We start from the raw sequence: 24,562 nt of genomic DNA, 5'->3' as shown, positions 1-24,562 counted from the left end.
CAACAGGGTCGCCTGCAGGCGGGAGCCCCCTGGCGGGAGTGGGGCAGGAGTTGGGACGGTGAGCGAATCCCGAGCTGCCCCGCTGCCCTGCGGGGGAGGCGAGTGCGCCCACTGAGGCTCCCACAGCGGCTCCTCCCCTCCGGCAGGCGAGGACCCCCTCCGAGCGCCCCCGGGGCGGGGCGGGGCCAGTGCCGCGGACCAGTGAGCTCGCGGGGAAGCGCGGCAGCTCCGCCCCGCGGTGTCCGCCCCACCCTCCCGCCCCGACGCGGAAGGTGCGGAGTCGCCCGGACCCACATCACCGGCCCGGCCACCCACTTGCCCCCATGGCCGCCACCGCTCCGCTGCGCGACTGCCAGGTACGCAGAGGTTGAACCCGGCCGGGCCCCGCGGCCCCGGCATGGCTTGGCGCTCGGCGGCGGGGACGGGACCGACCTGCGCGGGACCCTGGATCCTCCGGGGAACCGGCCCCCGAGGGACAGGCGAGCACCTGGGTGCAGGAAGGGACCAGAGTACCCTCCTGTGGGACCCCAGCGGCGCGGTTCGGACCCCGCGGAGACCCCGAGACCTATAATGCATTAGCCCCAGCCATTGTGGCGCAGGAGTGTCTCTTTCGGACCCTCCAGGGTGGGCAGCCTGAACCCATTTTGCAGATGAGGAAGGTGAAGTTCAGAGGAGCCGGAGGACTTGCCCCCCAGCCATGCAGCCTGAGGAGCTGCCCGCTGTGCTCAGGGAGTAGAGGACATTTTCCTTCCCAGGGCGGGGTCGCAGGTCTGTGCACCCCGGCAGGATCCAAAGGGCAGCCCTAACAGTGAACAGTTCTAACGATCTCTAGATCTTTCTGCTGACAGACTTGTAGGTCTGCATCATTTGATAAAGTGGAGAGAGGAGAGGTATTGTTACTGTGCTTGGCAGATACCGTGTTTGCCTGCCAGTTGGAAAGTCCACCCTGCCCGGCCAAGCTCTCTAAGGCTCTACCCCTTTTGTGTCCCCCTAGACCTCCCCTCAGCCAGATCAGGGACTCCCGTTTCCTGAGTGCTCCCCTGGCAGACACTTCACAGTCACCCCGTGCATCCTCCAGAGCCCCATTCGGGGCCAGCGAAGGGTCTGAGAGAGGATGTTGCCAGAAGGCACACAGCTATTTAGGGACCCCTGGGGTTTGCATCAGGATCTGCCCCCTCGCACCCACAACTCGGCCTCCTCTGCTCTGCACCGTCTATGAAATCTGAGAGTCCCTGCCAGCCCCACAAGGCTGGCTCATATGGAAACCCACACTCACATGACGCGAGGCATTTGGAGATCTTCTGTGCTTGGGGGTTGGGGTTCACATTTATGGCTGGAGGACTACATGGAATAAAGCCCTGAGAGTCTCTTCTTGTTGTGTGCAGGCGTGGAAGGATGCGGGCCTCCCACTGTCAACCACGAGTAACGAGGCCTGCAAGCTCTTTGATGCCACCTTGACCCAGGTATGCCTGCCGGGCAGTGCGGCGGCCTCTCTAACGGCCGGTGGGGAGGTGTTTAAAATTACCAAATGCTTTTAACTGATTTATTTTTCATTTTTAAATGTTCTGGCCCATCGAACAGCTACATTTACTTACACCACGCAATGAACGGTCCTTACACAAGTGCAAGACAATGCCCCGCACCCCCATCCAGCACGGCTTTGCTCAGATTTACGGCCAGACTCCCGTGTCGTGTGATGTACTCTCCCAGGAAAGCCGGTCGACGATGACCACGAGCAAGGGTGGCACTCAAGGCTTCCTAAGCTTCACATCTTTATCAGCACTCTTGTTTTATAAACAGTGAAGCTCTTCCACCCCATTCCTGCCCAAATCTCCTGGCAAACTTGGGTACAGGAGGGCCCAAATGGGGGACCCAAACATGCTTCGTAATGCTTAGAGGCCCCACAGCCAACAGCTTGGGAAGTAGGGGATGCTGTTTTCAATTGCGTAATGATGTTAGCAGTGGGTTACAGCGCAGTTTATGTACTCCGGACCCTGGTGCATGGGAACGTGTTGGAGACAACCCACGGTGTGGGTGAGAGGTGCCCCCAGGGTCAGGCAGACAGCAATGTTTATCAGGATGCTGACTCTCCCCAGGCCTCCCTCTATGGTCTGCTGAGGGTTTGATATGGGGCCCCTCCACTTCGGGCTTCGGCCCCTGGCTGGGGCCAATTTTTGAATATACCACTCTCATCTATGGCTGCTCCAAGACCCGCCACCGTATTACCAGTAATTTCTAACACCAGTGAAGGAGCCTGCAGTTTTAGAACTAGGAGGGTCTCAAGAGGTAGGGTCTAACCACTTTGTTTGACGGTGGGGAAACTGAGGCTCAGAGAGCTGCACTGATTCCTGCAGTGAGGCAGACGATGAGCAGGGTAGGCCTGGGTCTGTATACACCGATGGGAAACTAGAGCCGGGTTTATCATGAGCAGTGAGAACCCTGCCTACGAACTCCATCCACACAACATAAGGACCGAGGAAGCTTCTAGAAACATAAGTACAAGAAACAACCAGTGAGATGCTGTGAGCTTGCCGAAGGACTCCACTGTGCTCATTTGAACGCTGTGCCCTTCCTGCACGTTTTGGCCCCAGTAGAGCCCTGGATTTGTTACAAAGCCCGTTCCTCAGTGTAGCACAGTCCTTCCCCGGACCCTGCCTGTGTATCTTCTGTCCCATTATCAGCATTTCTGGGCCATCCTGTGTTCGAGTGTGGGGGTCTCCGCTCCAACTCCCCCGTGTCTTATTAAAGCATACTCTGCTAATTCTGTGTAGATGCAGGTCAGACATTTGATAGGACACATTTTTTGTTTTGTTTATTTTTGAGAGAGAGAGAGGGGTGAGGAGGGGCAGAGAGAAGGGACAGAGCATTCGAAGTGGGCTCTGTGCTGATAGCAGTGAGCCTGATGGGAGGCTTGAACCCATGAACCGTGAGATCACGACCTGAGCTGAAGTCGGACGCTCAACCGACTGAGCCACCCAGGCGCCCCTGAAGGTCTTTTTGGAAAAGAATGAATGGAAAGTAGGAAGGTTCCAATTGTGGCGCCCGACTTTGAGGCCCCCTCTCATGGCTAAAGAAGTTGATGTTTGGGGCAGGTCACCTGTCAGGAAGAAGCTTTCTTTAGATGCTTCTTTCCTGAATATGGGGGCCTCACCCGCCCTAGAAAGTGTGCCTTGAGTTACGAGTATTCAGGCTCTTCACATGAGACCAACCCGGGTGCAGTTCAGGTCATGAAATACTTCGTTGTCTAGAGAGAAAATCCAGATTCAGACACATGCCTTCCTTAACGTGAACTAAGGACTCCCTGGGGACAACGTTGTTTTGCCTTTTCTATTTCAGTATGTCAAATGGACCAATGACAAAAGTCTTGGTGGCATTGAGGGCTGCCTGTCAAAGCTCAAAGCAGCAGATCCAACCTTCGGTGAGTGATGCTGTCCCCGGGTTGAGGAGCCACGTCTCGTGGGTCTGAGCGCTCTCTGACTGAGAGACTCCACTGGCCTGGGGAGGGCAGGCTGGTGGCAGTGACCAGGCTGGCCTTTTGCCCGGAGGGAGGGCAGCAAGACGAGAGCCACTGGTAGGCTTGGCATAGCACTGCCTTCATAGAGATGCCAGGTTCCATGTAAGGAATCTTTCTTTTGAAAAAAAAATTTTTTTTACATTTATTTATTTTTGAGAAACAGACTGAGACAAAGCATGAGTGGGGGAGGGGCAGAGAGAGAAGGAGACACAGAATCCGAAGCAGGCTCCAGGCTCTGAGCCGTCAGCACAGAGCCCGATGCGGGGCTCGAACCCACGAACTGTGAGATCATGACCTGAGCTGAAGTCAGACGCTCAACTGACTGAGCCACCCAGGCACCCCTGTAAGGCATCTTTCTAATTTTTTCCCTAATTGTTTGTCAGGTCGACAGGGAAGACACTGGTCCTATTTCTCAGGGGAGGAAAGAGAATGAGAAACGTACCCCAAACCATTCAGCTGGTAGTTGGGTGGCTAGGACCACATAAGGCTTTCTGTTTTCCAGAGCTGACCTAGAACACCAGAGGTGGCTCCTGGGGACTTTTAGGACACCAGTGAGGCTTAGCCCGAGCATCTGGGCCGCCAGGGCCTAGTGACGGAGGCTGGCATCACAGACGAGCCGTGTGCACAGAGGGCATGGGGAGGTCAGCCCCGTGCATTTCGGAACCCCAGGAGGGTGGCCCCAGGAGGGGTGGGGTTCCAGGCCTGGAGGAAGGGCTGAGGAGGGCAGGGTAGTAACCACCGTCCCTTTCCATGCCACTGTGGCCAGCTCCCGCTGAGGATAGGACGCACGGGATGGGGGAAGAAGGAAGCTGAGCCCAGCCTATGGGGGACCAGGAGCCAGGAATGGGCTCCGGCTCTCTGAGCGGACCTCGGGCCCCAGGATAGAAATGGGGGCCACATGGGTCGTCCCAACACTCTGGTTGGGTCCTGGGTCTCCGGCCTCGCCAGTGACTGAGTTCCAAATGCCGGCGGACCCCGTGCCTCTGTCAGGCTGGGGGCTAGGAAGCTCAAGGGGGACCCGGGGGTCTGCAGACCTGCCAGCAAGGTTGCTACAAGGGCACAAGGCATACCCTCCCCTGTCCTCCCCCACCCCCCAAAAAGCTCTCCGCGCATGAGTGGCTGAGCAGACTGTACTCCAGGGACCAGCCCCCGCTGCATGGAGCATCTCCTCAGCAGCCCCCTGGAGGCCCGGCGTTGGTGGTAGTGACAATATCAGCCGATGAGGGAAATTAGGGCTGGGGGGTCGTGGGAGCCGGCAGGCAGCCCTGACCAGTTCACCCAGTGAAGGAAGATGCTCCAGACGTTGGCAGAATGCCCTTGTTGGAAAAATATTTGCGGAGGTACAGCGTGTCTCTAGGGCTGCTTCCGCTCCTCGTGAGTGGCGAGGGCCCAGTCTGGGTTCCCCACTGTTGCGGGGGGGCCCGGCGCACAGCCGACCAGCCGCCTGGCCTGCCCCTCCAGGGATGTGGGTATTTATTCCCCACTTGAGGCTGGGCAGGGCGGGGCGGGGCCGGGCCGGGCTGGGCCGAGCTGGACGCCCTGAATCACCAGCTGCTGCTTTCCAACCTTTCGCCAGCGATGGGCCATGCCATCTCTAATGGCCTCGTGCTGATCGGCACCGGAAGCTCCGTGAGGCTGGACAGGGAGTTGGACCTGGCCGTGAAGACAATGGTGGAGGTCTCCAAAACACAGCCACTGACGCAGCGGGAGCGGCTGCACGTGTCTGCAGTGGAGACCTTTGCCAAGGGGTGAGGGCCTCCCCGGCCGTGGCTGGCACCCTGAGACCGTGCTGGGCGATGCCCCGGGGGCTCCTCCACCGCCCTTGGGAAGCGGGACCAGGGGTGGGCTCGCCCTGCCTCCCGTGGCCATCTCTCAGTGAAAATCACATCCTGCCCGTCTGCTGTGCCTTCACGTGACTGCAGAACGAGAAAACAGTTGGCCAGGATTTCCAATTTAGCATCCAGACAACTTTCCTTCTTTAAATGAATTGGGTGTTATGTTTGTGACAAAAATGATAGGACCACGTTACAGAAACGTATGAAAGACCAGAGCAGAAAGCACTCGCCCTATCCTCGCCCCAACATACCCTCGCGAACATCTGTTCACAGCCTTCCGGGTTGTCCCCCCCCATCTCCCTTGTGGCCACGGCTGTCCCCCTGTATTTCATGGTCCCGCAGCCCATCTCTGGGACAGCCCCTTGCGTCTGCACAGCCAAGCTAGGCGTCCTGAGCTGATGTCTCATGCGTTCCGAAGCAGGAACAAAAGGGGCTGAGTCAGTGGCAGGTGTCTGCACGGCACGGCACGGGGGTGGGCTTCCCCCTCAGCTGGCTCCCCCTCACACAGCTCTTTCCCGGTCCCAGGGAGATTGCCTTTGGCAGCCTGTTAAACCAGTTTTTTTGTTTGTTTGAATTCCAGAGTAAAACTTCCCACTGGTTTTTCAATGTTCTGAGCCACAACCTAACATGGAAACTTTTTTGTGGGTGTATGTAGAATATGTTCCCTCTCTCTCTCTCTCCTCTGTCTCTCTCCCCACACCCCATCTGTCTCTCTGTCTCTCATATATATGTATATATGTTATAAATATATAATATATTATATATAAATATATTTATGTAAATATAAATATTTAATATAGGAATATTTATATAAATATATATTGTAATATATAATTATATATTACGTATAGTATATGTAATTATATATTTAAATACACATATACATATATCAGACTCTGGCAAGAAACGATGCCTCTTGCCCACCACATGTGTATGAACTACGTGTTCAGCGCTGCTGAGAAATCTCTCCTTGGCTTTCAGGAACTTTTCCAGAGCCTGTGAACTATGGGAACAGATTCTCTGGGACCACCCAACAGACATGTTAGCCCTAAAATTTTCCCACGATGCCTACTTTTATCTGGGCTACCAGGAACAGATGCGGGATTCTGTGGCTCGGATATACCCCTTCTGGACGCCCGACATCCCCCTTAGCAGGTATGTGCCAACTGGAAATCACATCGTTTCTTTCTTACTCTCTCTCTCTCCTCTGTCCTAAAAGCATGGCAAGGCTCCTGGCCTTGCCCTGGAAATCGTGAGTCTGCTGTGGCTCTTCTCCGAGTTCTCGAAAGTGAGAAGATCTGTTTGCTCTTCCTTCCATCCTGTGAACAAGGCAGCAGCATGTGTATCGGTCAGCCCAGGGTAGTTTTTGCTGCGGTAACAAGCATCCTCTGGTTCTCCAGAGGCTTGTTTCTCACACATGCTACACCCCTGTCGTGGGAGGGCCCAGGGCTCTGCACCCGTGTCATTGTCTCCCTCCTACACCAGGGTCCCAGATGGTGAAGATGCTTTCTGGACACACTGGTCACTGAGAGGGAGAGAAGAGGGCACCCCTGAGGGATTCACGGTGGCAAGGCTTACGGAGGAAGGGCCACCCTGCCACTCCCAAGTCATTGGCCAGAGCTGGTCACCCCCCTCCCCCCCAGGACACCAGGCAGTGGAGCTCTGCTGTGTGCTCGGGAGGAGAGGGAGGCCTGGAGTACCTGAGCGGTACTTCCTCCCGTGTGATGGCTGCACAGAATTGCCTTCATTGTGTCTTAGTCACAGGACGGTTGTGAAAATCAGACAGCCCCGTGGATTGGAGAGCTGGGTTAGGCAGGGTTCTCTATAGAAACACAACCAGTAGGGTATGAATATCTGTAGCTATATTATTTACATGTTTATACGGGGCAGAGATTGATTGATTTTAAGGAATTGGCTCATGCAGGTGCAGGGACTGGCAAATAAGTCTGAAATCCACAGGACGGGCCAGCAGTCTGGGGAGTCCATGTTGTAATCTGGAGGCAAAATTCCTTCTTCTGAGGACCTCGGTCCTCTCTCTTAAGTCTTCAACTGTTTGGACGAGGCCCACCCATATTATGGAGGGTAATCTGCTTCACTCAAAGTCTGTAGATTTAAATCACATCTGAGAGATTTAATCACATCTGAGAGATACCCTCATAGAAACATCTAGATAGTATCTGACCGAACAACTGACCGAACAACTGGGTACCATAGCCCAGCCAAGGGGACACATGAGAGTAACCATCCCAAGAGCCTAACGATACCGGGCACACCATAAGCATTCAATGCATGTTTCAATGTGGAAGGTTAAATGACCCCAATAAATATTTAAAAGCAATATTTAAAATATTTAAATATTTAAAAGAAATAAATATTTAAGGGGTGCCTGGGCGGCTCAGTAAGTTAAGTGTCCAACTTCGGCTCAGGTCACGATCTCATGGTGTGTGAGTTTGAGCCTCACATCTGGTTCTGCAATGAAAGTGCAGAGTCTGCCTAGGATTCTCTCTCCCTCTCTCTCTCAATAAATAATAAAACTTAAAAAAAGAAGGAAAGCAGTATTTAAAAGAAAAGTCTGGAAGCCCGTGTGCTAGAACACTGCAGCTATGAATCGTGAGAGCTGGACTTTGTCACTATGCGCGGTAGTAAAGATAACACCTGAGTCACCAGTAGAAACTCTGTTGTTCTTCCTTGTTTTCGTGGGATCCCACAAAACTACAGCAAAAGACTGCCTCTGTCACGTGTGACTGGCCCGGCACTCAGTGCTGATGATCACAAGACGAGCGATGGAGAAATGGCAGTGTGTGCTGATTCAGTGAAGTGTCCCCTCCCGGGCCGGGCCTGGGCCAGGAGCGAGCGGGACAGACGGGTCCTGGCCGCTAGGAGCTGGGGTCTGGGGAGGAGCTGTCCAGCAAGTACAGGTGGGGCTGGGCTGGGGGTGTGCACGCCGCTGGCCAGCAGAGAAGCCACTGCCAGCCTGTGCTCACCAGTACTTCCCAAGGGAGGTGTCCCGGGCTGTGCCTCCAGGTGGGTGTCACCAGCCGGACAGGCGGGAGAGGGCCCTTGTCGTCCTCAGTGGAGCCAGCGCGCTGATGCTTAGGGGGTGGGCTGTGAGTCGCAGAGGGGCCCGCTGCAGAGACGGGGTTTGGGGTAGACGATTGTGCCGACGCTGGGGGGTCACAGCGCTCCCCACCGATCAGCAGCGTCCAGTTGCTGGGAAGCCTGGTGCTTGGGGTGGTACCTGGAGGGGGTGTGTGTCCATCTCCTGGGGCTGCTGGGACAAAGTGCCATAGACCGGGCCGCCTAAAGCGACAGTTCGTTCTCTCACAGTTCCAGAGGCCACAAGTCGGGAATCCAGGCATCACCAGGGCTGTGCTCCCTCCAGAGGCTCTAGGGGAGGCTCCTTCCTCGCCTCTCCGTGGCTTCCGGCGGGAGCTGGTGATCCGGGGTGTTCCTTGGCCTGCAGCTGCGTGGCTGTGGCGTCTCTTCTGTGTTCACGTGGCTCCATCCTTCATGTGTGTTTCTACGTCCCTGTCCGAGTCCTCCTCTCCTTCCTCTCGTGAGGACATCCGTCGTTGGGTCTAGGGCCCACCCTCGTCCCACAGGACTTCAGCTCGATGGCGTCTGCAAACGCCTGCATTCCAAATTAGGGTCCGTGCTCAAGCATCGTTTTGGGGGACACGGTTCGGCCCATACTGAGGGTTGCACAGTCCACTGTTGTTGAAGACTTTTTGTTTGTTTCCTCTCTGTTTTTTTAGCTACGTGAAAGGCATCTATTCCTTTGGATTGATGGAAACCAACTTCTATGACAAGGCAGAAAAGCTTGCCAAAGAGGTAAGTGGGCCCTTCCCCTCAGGGGTGGCGTCGGGGGGGCAGAGCCCACACGGCTCCCCCTCCCCACCCCCCCCCACTCTGGTCCGGTTTCCCGAGAGACCCTGGGGAGGACTCATATTACCAGCAAGGGCAGCAGGCCCTCCCACAGTCCGCAAACTGCCTCCACGGGCCAGGAAGGTGAATGAGGCCCGGGGAAGCTGTGTCCACCTCTCCCTCGGGGCCCCGTGCAGGGCCGCCCCAGGCTCCCCGAGCTCTTGTCTGTCTCTGTCCAGAGCTCCACGGTCACAGACAAAGGTTGCCTCCGGGTGGCCCCTGACCCGGGGGGCCGGGGTCTTGTCAGCCAGCTCTTCCCTCGACCTCTGCCTCCCCCCAGAGGGAGGGAACCATGGTGAAGGGTGCAGAGGAGTGTGGTTTTGCCAAGCGCCTCCTGTCGGGCTGGGCCCTTCCCGCCAAGGGCCGGCTGGTACCAAGGTGCATGCTGGACGCCCCTCACCAGCGGACCGGGACCGAGCAGTAGGCCGCGGCGGTGGACTTGGGGCTCGTGGTGTCCTCTGCGGCCCTCGGAGGCCGTGTCCTCCAGCCCCTCTCCTCCCAGGAGTGGAAACGGACCCCAGGAGGGAGGGGCTGTCGCGCACCCGGGGGCGCCCTGTGCCTGGCTCCGTGACAGACGCCCACTCTAGTCTGCTCATCCCCTCCGCTGCGAGGCAGCACGCTCCTCGCCATCCAGACGAGGGGGCCACGGCGCAGAGAGGCCACGGCTGGAGCCTGCTCACGTCCAGGCAGCTCAGGGAGGGCAGAGTGTCTGCTCACCGGGGCCGCCTGACCCGACCACCGTCCGTTAGGCTGCCTGCACCAGACCCGGCTCCCCCCGCGTCCCAGCCAGTGTTCCTCCCCATAGATGTTGCCCTGCTTGCCCACAGCACCCCTCCCCCGGAGGCAGCCTGCACCCTTGGGGGGCCCAAGCGGCCATGAGGTTTCTGAAACCTGTTCCGGTTACACAGATGGAGCCCAGACTTGAGCGCAGGGGGACGGTTCCATGCTCCATGGCGGTCTGGGCTCCATGGCCTGAGGGAGCAGGACGCGCTGTCCAGCGGGTCAGCCACGGGAAGGTGCCCTGAGCGCCGGAGGGCTGTCAGACCGGCTCGAGAAGCCAGAGGGCAGACAAAAGGTGCAGGCTGACGCCCCACCGGGAGCAGGACGTGGTGGAATGGGGTGCCCTTTCTCCTGCTGTACCCACTCGAGCGAGTGCCACGCTCTGAGCCCAACACCAGTACACCCGAGGTGATTACTGGGCAAGGCCATGCTGTGACAGTGACTGCCAGGCCTCCAGGAGAGCGAGGGTGGGCTGCACCAGGCTCCGCTGGAGTCTGGAGAGGCCTCACGGTGGTGGTGGTGGTGGTGGTGGTGGTGGTGGTGATGCTTGGGCCTGTGAGCTTCTGCGTGCCTAACCCCAGGGGCCCCGAGAGCAAAGGGCTTCAGGCAGGGGAAGCACAGCCTGCTGAGCTCAGGAAGCTTGGAGCCACGTAATAGGCTGAGGCTCAGGGCGATGGGGGCGGGGTTGGGCCCTAGGGCAAAGGTTAGGGGGACAGGCAGGGCGGGTCGTGCAGTGCCTCCTGGCTCTGTCCCAGGGAGACTTGGGAGGAAGCTGGAGCCCCTGGTGGAAGGTGGGGCCTAATCTTGGCCGTAGGTCTGGGCCACTCCCTGCCCTGAGCTGTGCCCCGCAGGAGAGCAGCACACTTAGGGGATCCCTTCTCAGGACGCCCCCTCCCCAGGTCTGCACGGCCGTGCCCCTGCAGTCCCCGAAGTGCCCATTGTCCCCGAGGACACCTTCTTTCTTACAGCGCCCCCACGTGGACCGGGCCGGCCCGTGCAAGCAGCGGGTGGGAGCAGAGAGGCAGGCTTACCGGGGAAGACCTGTCTGCCTAGACCTCACAGCAGGTGCCAGGCCAAGGCCTCTGCCTCTGTGAAAGGCACGGGGCACCGAGGCAGTCAGTGGGGCTGGAGGAAAGAGCGGCCTGGTGTGCAGGACCTGGGCTCGTGTGGATTGTCCCCTGGGCCACTTTGAGCCTCAGCCTGCCGCTCTGTGCCGGGCACTTAGGAGGTGCGCAGTAAGCATGAGCTGAACACAGGACTAAAAGGAAGCTACAAGGGGGTAGGAATCACGCCCCGTGTCCTGCCCGCCTTGCTGGTCACCCGGCAGGCTCCCCGGTCACGTGAGTGGCTGTTGTTATTCATAGCAATCCCGTCAGAATGAGCCCGGGCTGCCACACGCGTGGTCATCCACGAGGGGCAGCCGTGAGCACTCGGCAGTCTGCACAGCATTCACGCACGCCCACCGCATCCACTTGATCTCCAAGGCCAGCCCCGAGGGGATGGCGGCATTGCTCCTCACCAGGGGGGACAAAGGCCCAGAGAGGCTGGCCGGCAAGTTGCAGGTGACTCGGCCGCGTGCAGGAGGCTCTGGGGCCAGGAGGATGAGTCCTGGCTTTGGAAAGACCCAGCTGTGGTCTTTCAGCCTCCCTGAGCTCAGTTCCTCACCTTTGAAATGGGCGGTGAGATCCTCGCTGGTGGCATCCTGTAGATGGTCAGCGGGGCTGGACTTCGGGGTCATTGCTGTTTTGAGGCAGGGCCCGGTGCGCACGCGCTCCAGCAGCTCAGGCCCCTGGTCCCCACGTAACCTGGTCACCAGGCGGCCTGACTAATCCTCGTGACCTCCGACCATCTTCCACCCCCTCCCCACGTAGGCTTTGTCCATTAACCCGACAGACGCATGGTCGGTGCACACCATCGCCCATATTCACGAGATGAAAGCAGAAATCAAGGATGGATTGGAATTTATGCAGCACTCAGAAACCCACTGGAAGGTACGATTCCTGTCGATGGGCCATCTGCCTGGAAAATTCCGCCCATCCCCTTGGGTTAAGGCTTTAAGGACAGAAGTTACAGGCTGCAGCTTAGTTCTGGGGGAGCTGGGTTGTGTGGAGCCGCAGTGTCCCCAGGGACCCACAGGGCTCCCCGAAACCTGCTGGTGTTTTGCAGGTGATTCTAGAAGATTCTAGGATCTAGAATCTAGAAGATTCTAGAAGTTTTGGGCTGGGGCATTTGGTGTAAAGGAACGGGTCAGAAAATGACCGAGGACACAAGAGCCTGGCACGGGGGAGAACTGTAAGAACCCTGAGCTGTGTCTTACCACCAGCCGGCTGGCTCAGCATGGAACCCACGGGTGGGCTCGGGGAGCACGCGGCGCAGCCAGGGGCCGATGGGGCAATGATGTGCAGTCGGCTCCCCTAGGCAGATACCGATAGTGTTTGTGAGAGTGCTGAGTCTAGGGAAGGAGGAGCAGCTGTGTGGCCATATCCTCTGGGCTGAGGGCCAGGGGCTTGCCCAGGCAGAACCGAGGGAGGCCAGGGAAGGCTTGGGCCAGGGCCTTCCAGCACATTCCATTCACATCCCTCCCCCAGACGCTGCGATTTTACTGGGTGTTGGGTGTTGGAGGCCTGGCTGGACCCTAGGGCAAGAAAGTGACCCTCTGAGCCTCGGTTTCCTCGTCTGTATACCTGCTGTTGTAACAACTGGGAAGCCCCCAAATGAGTTCTCCTTGGTGTTGGTTGAAGACATGTGTAAAATGAGGCAGCCCAGTCTGGCCGGGTAACGCTTGCATCTGTCCCCTGCTGTGGCTCCTGGCAGCCTCTGGCCTCGCAGGACAGTCTTGCTTTAGATAGTGTGGCCTGGGACTCCCTTTCCTCCTCCTCCTGCCCCAGACTGGAGCTCAGTCAAGATCCTACCCTGGGGACCCCACGGAGAGTCCAGCCCAGACTTCTCTGTCCTCAAAAGGCCTGATCACGTGGAGTGAACAGCTTCCCAGCAGCCCATGAACCACACCATGATAGGGACACTCTTAGGGATGTGGAAACTCAGAGGAGGCATCCAACCCCCCTGGACTTGAGGGTGAGGTGGTCATGGAAGGCTTCCTGGAGGAGGCAGCCCCTGAGCTGGGTATTGAAGGGTGGCTAGGAGTTTGCTAGGTGATAGATGGGGAGGTGGAGGGTATTCCAGCCAGACTGAGCAAAGACACTGAGGCCTGCAGGGGCCTATGAGGAAGAGGGGACACAGGCAGCCTAGGTGTCATCAAGCAGACGTGGGCCTTGGAGAAGGTGTTGTCAGTTCCTCTTTCCAGGAGGTAGAAGGTGGTGTCCAGGTAGAGGAGGAAGTGTTCGCGGTAGCCTCACAGAAGGAAGGGTTAGTGCTCACGATGGGGCCTGCAGACTGCCAGTCGTCAGCCACACCCCCCCTTCCTTGCCGGCCTCGCCAGTTCCTGAGGGGAGTCCAGCCCTGGGCTCATTGATCCTCGCGGCTTTATTGGGATTTGGACACCCCGGGGGCCTCGGCACCTGTTTGTGGGTCCATCGCTCATTTTCTTGAGGCTTGAGGAGCAGGGTGACCTCCGTGTCAACCGTCCTCAGAGCTGACGGGGACGTCGGGGCACAGAGGTGCCCGGCACAGGCCGGCCTCAGCATGGGTGCCAGGGAACGTTTCCCGCACTAAAGGTCAGGGGACGGTCCTGCACTGTCACAAAACCACAGCTGGTATTTTTTTTCCCACAGGCTGTCAGATTTTTCTCTAATTCTCTCATTTCCCCCCCCCCCCAGGACTCTGATATGCTTGCTTGTCATAATTATTGGCACTGGGCTCTGTATCTGATTGAGAAGGTAAGCTGGTTAGCTGTCTTATTCTACAAAGATGTCCAGAGAAATAAATATTTGTCTACCTTTTGCTGATTCCCCGGGATAACAGTTTGGGTTTGCACGTTTAAATGGTGTCTGGTGTAACAGAGCATTAAGGTTTTCAAATAGCTCTTCAGGCTTAAACTACGTTAGGTGTTTTTCGCTGTGTGGACGCGGAAGCCGTGTAAGCCGCATGTAATTTGTGGACACAATTTAGGTCAAGTGTCCTCAGCCGCTGGAGTGAACGAAGCCCCCACCCCTCAGGCTGCACCTGAATGAGCTGTGAGACCCTCCAAATGCTTTGTTCCAGTGAGAGTGAGGGTGTGGGGAACAGCCTCGCCCCCAGGGATTCTGCCCCTCGGTCCCCTTTGTACGGGAGCTTCTTACAATGGTGCTTATCGTGGAAGAAATCTAGAAGCTCCCTAAAAGCCCAAAGGAAAATGCCCGGAAGTTGAGGGTCCGCGGTGACACAGAGATGCAGTGACACAGTGTGTGGAAGAAAGCTGTGGTCCCCATTGAACGTAAGACAAGGAAAATACAGGGGAAAAAAAAAGACTAGAAAAATAACGTGAGAAAGCTCATAAGAGTCTGACAGGCACAATGGGGACAATAATGCTTCAATAGAAACTGTCCCCTTAGCAGCAGAGGCGCCAAAAGCCCAGAGCAGAAGTGGTTCTCCTCTTCCACCCTAAGACCCTCTGGGACACTGCCCCTGCCCCCCCCCCCCCACCATGGGATGTGTTGGGGTGGGGGGTGGGGATTGGCTTTTCGGCTCATTTCTCATATTACGTTTCACCTTTGCTACATTTCACCTTTGCTACATGTTTTTGTTTTTTTAAAGTTTATTTTGAGAGAGAGAGAGAGAGAGAGGGAGGGGGGAACGAATGGGGGAGGGGCAGAGAGAGAGAGAGGGAGGGAGGGAGGGAAAGAATCCCAAGCAGGCTCCTGGCGGTCAGTGCAGAGCCTGATGCGGGGCTCAAACTCACAAACTGTGAGATCATGACCCGAGCCGAGATCAAGAGTCAGACACTTAACCGGCTGAGCCCCCCAGGCGCCCCTCCCCTTTGCTGCATGTTGATCACGGGACCTTGATTCTTGATTTTTCCAGGGCGAATACGAGGCCGCGCTGACCATTTACGATACGCACGTAAGTCTACTTTCGCACCTAGTTTGGTTGAGGGCAAAAATTTGCCTTTTTAGTCTCTAGCGGGTGTTTGAGCCCGTCAGTATTGTCTCAGCCAGAAACAACAGCTGAAGCAAGAACTCCCCTCTTGTGTAAGGCCTGCTGGGGTGAATTCTTGCCCCACGTAGCGGCGTAACCCGTGACCCAGATGGGTCGAAGACCCTCGGGGACTCTGTGCGCCGTGGGCGCTGGTAGAATGACGCATCCAAGTTGGTCCTTTCTGGCATCCCGGGCTTTTCTCTAGTCATTTTAGATTGCTTTTCTCTGGTAGAATCAGTGATCTGCCCACGGGAACTTTTTTCACTGTAGCAAAATATGTACGAGATTTGCACCGGGATCATTTTTGCGCGTATGGTTTGGCGGCCCTGGGTCCGTTGACTGTCACCACGGCCTGTCTCCAGAACTCTTTGGTTTCTCCGACTGTAACTCCGTGCCCGCTGAACACTAGCTCGCACCCACCCTCCTCCAGCCCCTACGTGTGCCTTTAAGAGAAAACCAGCCTAATTCACGGCTCCTGGGAACCCCTGTGCAGACTTTGAAACAGGAGACCGGGGTCACAGAAATGCCTGGGGCCCAGGGCTCTAAACCCAAGGAAAACATTCAGTAAAGTTTCAGTTGAGTCTTCCTGTCGAGTTTTGTCGGGATTGTGTAGTGAGAAGTGAAGGGTGACTACTCAAGTGCCGTGAGGGACAGGCCAGCCGAATGCTGACCTGGGAGCTGGTGACACAGCCTCCCACCGGCGTGGCCTGAGGCTGGGGACCGGAGGTGACAGATGCTGGCCCGGCCTCTGCTGGAGGCTACTGTTCTCTCTTCTTCGGGTTTCCAGCCTGGAGCTGCCACAGGCCTGGGCAAGGGGATGATCCTGGTAGTTGAGGCAGAGGGGCGGTGGTGGGGGCTCCTGTTTGCTGAGGACTGGCTCCGTGCAGGCCCCACACGTGGCCCATCCCTGCGGCCCCTCATGTGCCCCCCCCCCACCCCGCCCCTGTCTTCCAGATCCTCCCCAGCTTGAAGGCCAGTGGAGCGATGCTGGATGTGGTGGACAGCTGCTCCATGCTGTACCGGCTGCACATGGAAGGTAGCCCGGTCTGCGTACTCCCCTTGCGCTCCTCTGCCCTCTCTCCTCCCACAGGACGAGAGGAAGGGGACCTGGGCCCAGAGCTGGGCAGGAGCTGATGATCGAGCCACTCAGGGCCCCGCTGCAGGCCCAAGTGGCTTGCCCATCTGTGGGCCTGGGTGCCGGCTCTGCAGTTGCCTTCCAGCCCGGCTGAGGCCCCTGGGCCCCGTGCCTTTCCCACGGCCTGCCCACCGGACCCGCAGGGCACGGGTAGCACCTGGCCACCTGTCTTTGGGTGCTGCCTCCTCTCTCAGAACAAGAGAGGTGACCGTTTCTCAACTCCCTGGGATTTCAGAGAGCGAGGTTTCTCAACATTGTCATCCCACACTCTGCAGGTAGCCGGTTGCCAGATGCTTCTCCCTTTCCCCTCAGGCCCAACCTGTATCCGCTCCAGGCCCTGGGTCAACGGGACGATGTGGGGATGAGACCTGGGCAGGGCAAGCTGTTTCTGGAGGGTTCCAGGAAGGCCTCCTCGTGGAGCTGAAATGTGAACCATGTTAGGGTGTGCAGGGTTTTGCCAGGCAGGGATGGGAAAGGATATTAGGTGCAGGGAGCAGCCTGTCCACTGCCCCCAGGACACAGAAACCGGCAACCTGCTACGGGACGAGTGACCGAAGAGCAGGGTCGGTGTGGTCCAGGCTGAGAGGCAGCTGGGGCTGAGCTCGGGTAGGCCGAGGCCAGAGCAGAGGCTGCTACTGCGTTTTCCAGGCCAGCTCACGATGTTCAGATGGTAAAGCGGCAAAATTGAAAGCTGGTCTGTCGAGGGGCCTGGAAGAAAGGTGGAATCCTGTTGACCCAGAGACAGCTGTGAGCCCTTTGCCTGCAGAGGCAGGGCTTGAAGCCGCCTGGAACTCTCTGGGGACCCTGCAGCCTCTCACCTTGGTGCACGTGTGGGGGGCGGCTCAGAGGGACAGAGGCTGGGAGGCACAGTCGTGGGGCCAGGGGCATGTGAAGGCAAGACAAAGGACACTCACTCCCCCACCACAGAGTGGAGACTCAAGAGACCTGTCCGACCTGACGGGCCGAGACAGAGGTCAAGGGCAACATCTCCCGAACCACTTCGGGAGGTGCCCCCAAGAAGCAGGAAGAAGCTAGTAACTTCTGGGAATTGGGAGGTGCTGCTGGGGAGCAGAGAAGGGTAGGGCTGTCTACAGAGTTGAGAAATCTAGACACGAAGGTGGGAGAATTATTAACTGAGCAGATTTTTATAAAACACCTTGTATCTCTCAGGCGTCATATGTAACCATAGGAAGAGTTTTATTTTATGTATTTTTTAAAAGTTTATTTTTGAGAGAGACTAAGAGAGAGCACAAGCAGGGGAGGGACAGAGAGGGAAAGGGAGGATCTGAAGCAGGTTCTGTGCTGACGGCACAGAGCCCGACGCGGGGCTCGAACCCACAAACCGTGAAATCATGGCCTGAGCCGAAGTCGGACGCTTAACCGACTGAGCCACCCAGGCGCCCCCACAGGGAGAGTTTTAAAAATGGTTTTGGGGGTTGTCAAAGGGGCCAGAAACTTCACTTACTACCCTTCAATAGGTTAATTTGTTTACCTTATGGATCTGTTGCTTTTATAATTACAAGAAGTTAACATAAAATGGGCCCAAAGGCCTCAGTATGAGGCCCGATGCCGCTTGCCGGCCCCGCTCCCCTGCCCAGCCTCTGGGGGGTGTGGGGGTACAGGAGGCCCCCGCGCAGGACGTGCTCATACAGAATGCCAGGCCTGTGGTTTCTTCCCCGTGTCCTCAGGGGTGTCCGTGGGGCAGCGGTGGCAGGACGTCCTGTCGGTGACCCAGAAGCACAGCCGTGACCACATCCTGCTGTTCAACGACGTGCACTTCCTGATGGCATCCCTGGGTGCTCGGGACCCCCAGACCACGCAGGAGCTTCTGACCACCCTGCAGGATGCCAGCGAGTACGCACCGCAGACTGGGCCCTGCTGAGAGGGCAACAGAGGCCGGCTCCGTCCCCGCCCCTGCCCGCCGGGGGTGCTGGGGGTGGGGGCCCCCTCGGGGAGTACGGCTGTGGGGATGCCGTGGGGGGGGGGGCTGCTGCCACACGTGCGCCCCGCAGGCGTGTGCTCCCAGGTGGATGTATCCCACGGGGTACACTTGCTCCCCCGAGAGATGGGGCACATCTCCCGGCTGGGGGTGACAGCATCTGTGTCATGGGCACAGCCTCCCACGGGGGACATGGTGAGGCCCCAGAACCAGAGAGACCTGCTGCTTACAGCATCTGAGATCCCGGACTGAGCCTCAGATCTCTGCTCTGAGCCTCAGTTTCCTCATCTGCAAGCTGGGGACAGTGGCAGGAGAGGGAGGTGCAGTGACACGGTCATACAGCTCCCTGGCACAGCTCCTGGCATGGGGGGGGAGGCCCCGGGGAGCCCAGGGTCCTCCGCAGCGTGGGCCACTGGGGGTGTAGCTGAGCCCGCCCTGTAGGGCTGGAGCTGCGGGAGGCATGACCCCTGGTGGTCTGCCCTGGGGGCCAGGCGCGGGCTGGCCACCGCCACGGCCGCTGCCCTAGCCCTCCTCCCAGAGCTGTGCTGCAGGAACCGTGGCCTGTGGCCGGGGAGGCAGCTTCAGGAGAGGTGTCCGCTGTTGCCTGTCTTTTCAACCACAGGGAAGGCCTGGGGAGCCCACCAAGCACTTGAGTATTTTTTTTTTAATCTTTTTAATGTGTACTTATTTTTGAAGGAGAAGGAGACAGAGCATGAGCGGGGGAGGGGCAGAGAGAGAGGAAGACTCAGAATCCGAAGCAGGCTCCAGGCTCTGAGCTGTCAGCACAGAGCCCGACATGGGGCTCGGACCCACAGACTGTGAGATCATGACCTGAGCTGAAGTCGGACCCTCAACCGACTGAGCCACCCAGGCGCCCCGAGTATTTGATTTTGGCTTCTAAGACAGGCTTAGAGCCGGCCGCTGCCTCCATGGCTGCAGGCCCTGTGACCCAGACCAGCGGCCACCTGAGGGCCAGCAGGGAGACAGGGGCCGTGACAGCCGTCTGCCTCGGCCCCGGGGCCAACTCCAATACCAGGCCTTTACCCTCATCGTCTGCAAGCCTCCTGACAGCCCCGAGCGGTTGGCACTGTTCCCCACACTTTACAGATGAGCAAGGTGAGGCCAGAAGTTGAGGGGCCTGCCTGAAGTCAGGTCACTAGTGAACAGCAGAGTTCAACCCAGGGTTGAGAGAACCCCCTCGTCTCCCCTTCCTGGCCGCTTCTCTGTCGGCTCGCCCGACCAAAGCACCTGCTGTGTCAGGCCCAGAGCCAGGGACACCCTCCCCTCAGGACGCCTGAGTCAGGCAGGGAGGCATCTGTGCTGTGACAGGCAGTGCAGAGTGCCCTGCAGGTGACCGAGGGCACCTTCTCCGGCTGGCAGGTCCCCCGGGGAGAATTGCCAGCACCTCCTGGCCCGTGACGTGGGGCTGCCCCTGTGCCAGGCCCTGGTGGAGGCCGAGCACGGGAACCCGGACCGTGTCGTGGAACTGCTCCTGCCCATCCGCTACCGTATCGTCCAGATCGGAGGCAGCAACGCCCAGGTGAGCCTCCGGCCACACCAGCAGCCTGGGTCCGGCAGGGTCTCCCGGCGTGGGCGCCCGTGGTGCGGGGGTGTCCTTACCATTCGCATCCCCCGGGAAGTTTGCCCCTGAGAACAGCCCTGCCCGCAGTGGGGTGGGGGCTCCCGCCCCTCATCCCACGTTATAGGAGCCCAACCTGCCCGGTGACCTTTCAGAGAGACGTCTTCAACCAGTTACTGATCCATGCGGCCTTGAACTGCACTTCTGGCGTCCACAAGAACGTGGCACGGTGAGTTCCTCGCTCACACCCACGCCGGGCTTGGGGACGTTTCTGAGCATCGCTCCCTCTCTCATGGGGGTCTCCCCACAGGCTTCCAGCTTGCCCTGAGGCTCCCACCTCCCACCGCCCGAGGCTATGGGGGGGGGGGGGGCTTGGTTTTCCCTGTTAGCATGCTCGGCTTGGCCAGAGGGGGTCCACCCCACCCCCAGGCTGGTCCTCCTGCCCTCCCCAGACCACTCCTCATTCGAGCCTTGCTGTAAGTTGCCCAACACGACCTGCTGTTTCAGGGTCCTGGGCCTTTGCACATGCCGCATCCTCTGCTGGGGATGCTCTTTCTTTCTCACGGGGCTGACTGCTGGGCTCCAGGAGGTGGCGGGGGGGTGGGGGGAGGTTGTGGCAGGCAGACCCAAGGCCTGGCGGGTGGTTCTTACTTCTCATGTGGGAAGTAACGCTAGCAACTATCTCTTACGCACACACACGCACGCACGCACGCACAATGGGGCTGGGGCAGGGCACATTGCCCTCAAGGCTGTGGGGTAGCTGGAGCTGGTGGGGAGTTAGGGAGAGAGGATGTCCTGGAGAAGAAGAGACAGTTGAGGGGAGGCCTGAAACCAGCGGGTTTGACCAGACCCATGGTCTGGTTAGGAGGAGGGGCTGGAGGGTTAGGGATGTGGGGGCGGGGGTGCCCCCAGAAGAAAGCTCTGCAAAGCCCGGCCCTCACTAACAGCCTTGGAGCTCCCACACCTGACTCGCCTTGCCCTACATGGGGCAGCCGAGTTCCATGCTGGTTCCTGCACCAGATCTTCTACCTCTGGGGTGAGATGTGACCCCTCCTCATGGGTCCCCTGCGCCCCCCACCCCAGAACACCGAAGGGAAAGCGAGGAAGGGAGGAGCTGTGGGTAGGTGTCAGGAGAGCCAGTGAAAGCCCTGCGGTGAGTCCCGGGTGGCCTCTGGCGGAGCCGTGGAAGTCAGGTGGAAAGCCCGAGGGTCTGAGCGTAGGCTCAGGCGGTGCATGCTGGGTGAGCCCCAGCTGCCCCAACAACATTTCCAAACGGAGCAGTGCAGGTGTTCTCAGTGCTGATGAAACAGGTGTACACGCTCTGGAATCGGTCAAGACTCTGAAGCATCTTTGGACACGTGTGGTTCATAAAAGCCACACCCCTTTCTTTAGGGGGCAGATCCCTTAGAGAGTTCCAGGTCCCGGTGTGGGTGCGGGTTGGCAGGGAAGGTGAGGCCCTCTGGACAGGAGGGCTGAGGGCTGGAGCAGGGTGGGGGCCTGCCATGGTGGGTAGAGGATGCCCTCTGGGCTGGGCAGAGGGTACTATGCAGCAGGGGGTCTGCCCATGGGCGAGCTGAGGGGGAACGGGCCCCACAGGCAGCCTGGAGCCCATGAGCCCACTGAGGGCCACCTGCTGCAGCCAGGGTGACAGGCTCGCCTCCGAGTGCCCTCCTGTCATTGACAGGAAGCTCACACCCCTCCCCTCCAAGGTGGAGATCCTGGGCCCCCTGCAATGGCGTCCCCACCCCTAGGGCCAGGCCTAGCCCCTTAACCCCCACTCACCCCACGGAATCACTCTTGTCGATTGTTTGGGGGTCTTTCCCTTAAACGATACTTGCTTTCTTCAGACTTGCCTTTCCATAGCCACTGGCCTTCCCAGCGGGCCTCATGCCTGGCTTCCCCTTGACCCCCACAGTCCAGTTCTACCCTCTTGTCCGGTGGAAGGATGGGTCCTGGCTTCCTGAGGCAGATGAAGCCACAGTTATGTGCTCACCCAGCTATGTGTGTCTTGGGGACAGCATCAAAATGTTCTCCAAACACTGGACGTTCTGGTTACGCACTGGAGTCCCTACCTTCTCATCCTTGAACCTCCCGCGCCTGGTTCACCACCTGGTCCCCCTGCCAAGGTCAGGCCTCCTGCCGCTGGGCTCTGTCCCTCCTGTCCCCTCTCTCCGGTAGCCCGGGAAGGGGAGCAACTTGCTTTCTGCTCATCTCAGCCCCAGGCCGAGCTGCCTGTCCTGCCTTGGGGCCCGGGAACCATCAGGCCCCACATCCTTCTAGAAGATTCCACCACAGACCCTGTCCCTGTTTCCACAGGAGCCTCCTGATGGAGCGTGACGCCTTGAAGCCGAACTCACCCCTGACCCAACGGCTCATCCGAAAGGCTGCGGCCGTCCACCTCCTGCAGTGAGCTAGGCCTGGCCCCCTCCCCAGGGTCAGATCGGCTGCCCCCTGGCTTCTAGGGTTAGAAGCGGCTAGAGCCCGTTAGGTGGTTCTGTTGAGTAATTTTGCAGCTTTAAGCAAAAAGCCCTGTAACCAGCAGCGTTACAGGGAGCGGGGACACCAATCGACTTTAAACACGAGTCAGGATCTTTTCGTCCTTGTTCAGGGCTGAGGGGCAGCCTCAAGCAGTTAGAACCAAACTAGTTTTTTACCACTTGCCTTGCAAACTGTATCTTCGCAGGGCACTCCCGCATCTCCTGGTGTTCAAGGGTTGGAAGGCGGGGTTGGCTGGAGGCCAGCGCAGCTCAGGGAGGACAGTCTTCCACACAGCCCCTGGGGACCCCCTCTCCCCAGGCTGCCCCTGGGATAAACCCTCACCTTGTCTTCCTCATATTCTAGATCTGTTGTCCCATCTTTTGGTTGAGGGCACCCATGATGGGGGAAGTGACTTGCCCGGGTCACAGCTAGTGGAGGCCCTAAGATTCGCCTTGGGCCTCCGCAAGGCCTCACCTCACCGTCTGTGGGTCCCCCAGCTGCCCCCCCCCCACCTCAAAGAAGCACAAGCATGTGGGGGGCCCTCTGCCGTCTCTGGAGAGGTCTGTGAGCTTCCCAGGGGGCTTCAGTGGTGCCGATCAAGGGGCCTCAGGTATGTGGTTCCCTTTGCCAGCTATGACTTTAATCATACGAGTGCACAGGCACTGAGTTGACACACTTTATGGGGCGTGTGGATTGAGCCCAGGGTTGCCCTGTTGTGGCAACAAACACACAGCACTGTGGCCCGTGGCTTTACCACGATCTGAGCCGATTTTACAAATGCTGCCTCAGTCTCAGTTTCCCCCTTTTCTTAACGTGGCCCTTAAATCAGGGAGTTGCTGATTTTACTGGAATGCGCCCGTGAGGGGCGATCCTGGCCCCTAAATGTTTCTCAGGTTCCTTCAGTGTAAGCTGACACTAGGGAGGGACTCAGGCAGGGAGCAGGTCTCCTGCAGTGGAGGCAGTGGAGGCCTCCAAATCGATTAGACAAATTTTCTGAGATTAAAATAAATTAGGTAATCAGTTCCTTTGACTTGCTGGTGACACCTTTCCACATGTCCCATGTGTCAGGCCTGGGTCATGGGGAGGACGCAGGCTTCTCCTTGAACTTGGGGTGTGGGTGGGGCAGTGAGTCAATGGGTAATTACAATAGGATTTCGAGAGGGGTGCTGTCTCTACTCGGGAGATAGAGACACATTCTAAAGGCGAGCCTGCCCTCCAATCCTGAGCTGTCCCCTCCTGCCGGATGCCATGACACAGCAGGCTCACACTCCATCTGCCCTCCCCTCTCCTGGTTCCAAACAAGACACAGAGTGGCCGGGGAAGGTGGAACCCAGGTCTCTCCTCGGAGAAGCCCTCCACTCGTGTGGGGCAGGCTGGCGAGGATGCCCTTTCCTCCCCTGCTGTGACCTCCTCAGGTCAGGGATGGGATCTGTCCCAGCACCACCCAGCACTTGGCCTGCACTGAGGACCCGTCGAGGAACATTGGTGAAATGAAGCAGAATCTTATTGGGGGAGGGAAGAAATGTGTCTGATGGGCAGGCCCACAATAGGACAGATGGAGGACGATACCGTTTAGACTCAGCAGCAACAAGCTATTGATAATCAGTGCTGATCCTGAGCACCTCCTAGGTGCTGACACGATACAGGGAGAGGAGCATCGGGAGTGGGCGTTGGGGGCGCTCACCCCCTGCAGACAACCCCAGGGCTGTGGGGACCTGACACCTGGGCCAGGCACCCCCTGAGCCCTTGCTACAATTGTGCAGGGGGTTGGGTCAGGCAGGCCTAGGCCTTAGGACCCTTGGTTGAGCACTGGCAGTACGACACCAGCTGTGTCTTACCAGAGGCCTTGGTAGGTGGAGGGAAGCCTGGGGCTCCCGGGGTTGTGGGCCCAGCAAAACCAGCCTGCCTGAAGGTGTGCAGGACCCCGTAGAGGCAGCTGGGAGAGGACGTGACCCTGTGCCCTCCTTCGAGCCCCTTTTTCTATCCAGACCTGAAGCCAGGGCCATTCCTGCACCTCTGTTCCTTGAGCCAGTAAATTCTCCTCTAAAGCCAGCTTGAAGCTGGTTTCCTGTTTCTTGCGACCCAAAGGCTCCTGACGGATACCTGCAGCTGGGATTTGTACCTGGGTCAGCCTGGCACCTTCTTTCTTATGTAGTTAAGCAGGAATCTGAGCAAAAGACAATGGAATTCAGAAAGGACCCATTGGACAGAGACTCAGGTGGGAAAGGCAGGGTCCAGGGACCCAGCACATCAGAGTGCAGTGGGGAGTGAAGACAGAAGTTGAAGGTGATAGAGGGAGCCCTTC

At 58.3% G+C, this 24,562-nt stretch overlaps 1 protein-coding gene across 1 annotated transcript; it reads left to right on the top strand.

The window, feature by feature from the left end:
- Nucleotides 1–216: 216 nt before the first annotated feature.
- On the top strand, nt 217–23,287 carry TTC38 (tetratricopeptide repeat domain 38). The gene is made up of 14 exons (XM_086711992.1): nt 217–356; nt 1,386–1,463; nt 3,337–3,418; nt 5,091–5,262; nt 6,331–6,504; nt 9,105–9,180; nt 11,925–12,044; nt 13,830–13,889; nt 15,013–15,051; nt 16,081–16,162; nt 17,950–18,115; nt 19,581–19,740; nt 19,935–20,008; nt 22,096–23,287. The coding sequence occupies exons 1-14, from the start codon at nt 324–326 to the stop codon at nt 22,187–22,189; spliced, it is 1,410 nt and encodes a 469-aa protein (XP_086568118.1). The 5' UTR covers nt 217–323; the 3' UTR covers nt 22,190–23,287.
- The last annotated feature ends 1,275 nt before the right edge of the window (nt 23,288–24,562 follow it).

The sequence above is a fragment of the Puma concolor genome, chromosome B4 (genome assembly GCF_028749965.1).
Source record: "Puma concolor isolate L17-30 chromosome B4, mPumCon1.1.hap2, whole genome shotgun sequence".
Classification (NCBI taxonomy): Eukaryota; Metazoa; Chordata; class Mammalia; order Carnivora; family Felidae; genus Puma; species Puma concolor.
The sequence above is the reverse complement of the archived record's forward strand: the minus strand, read 5'-3'. Positions and strand labels throughout refer to the sequence as shown.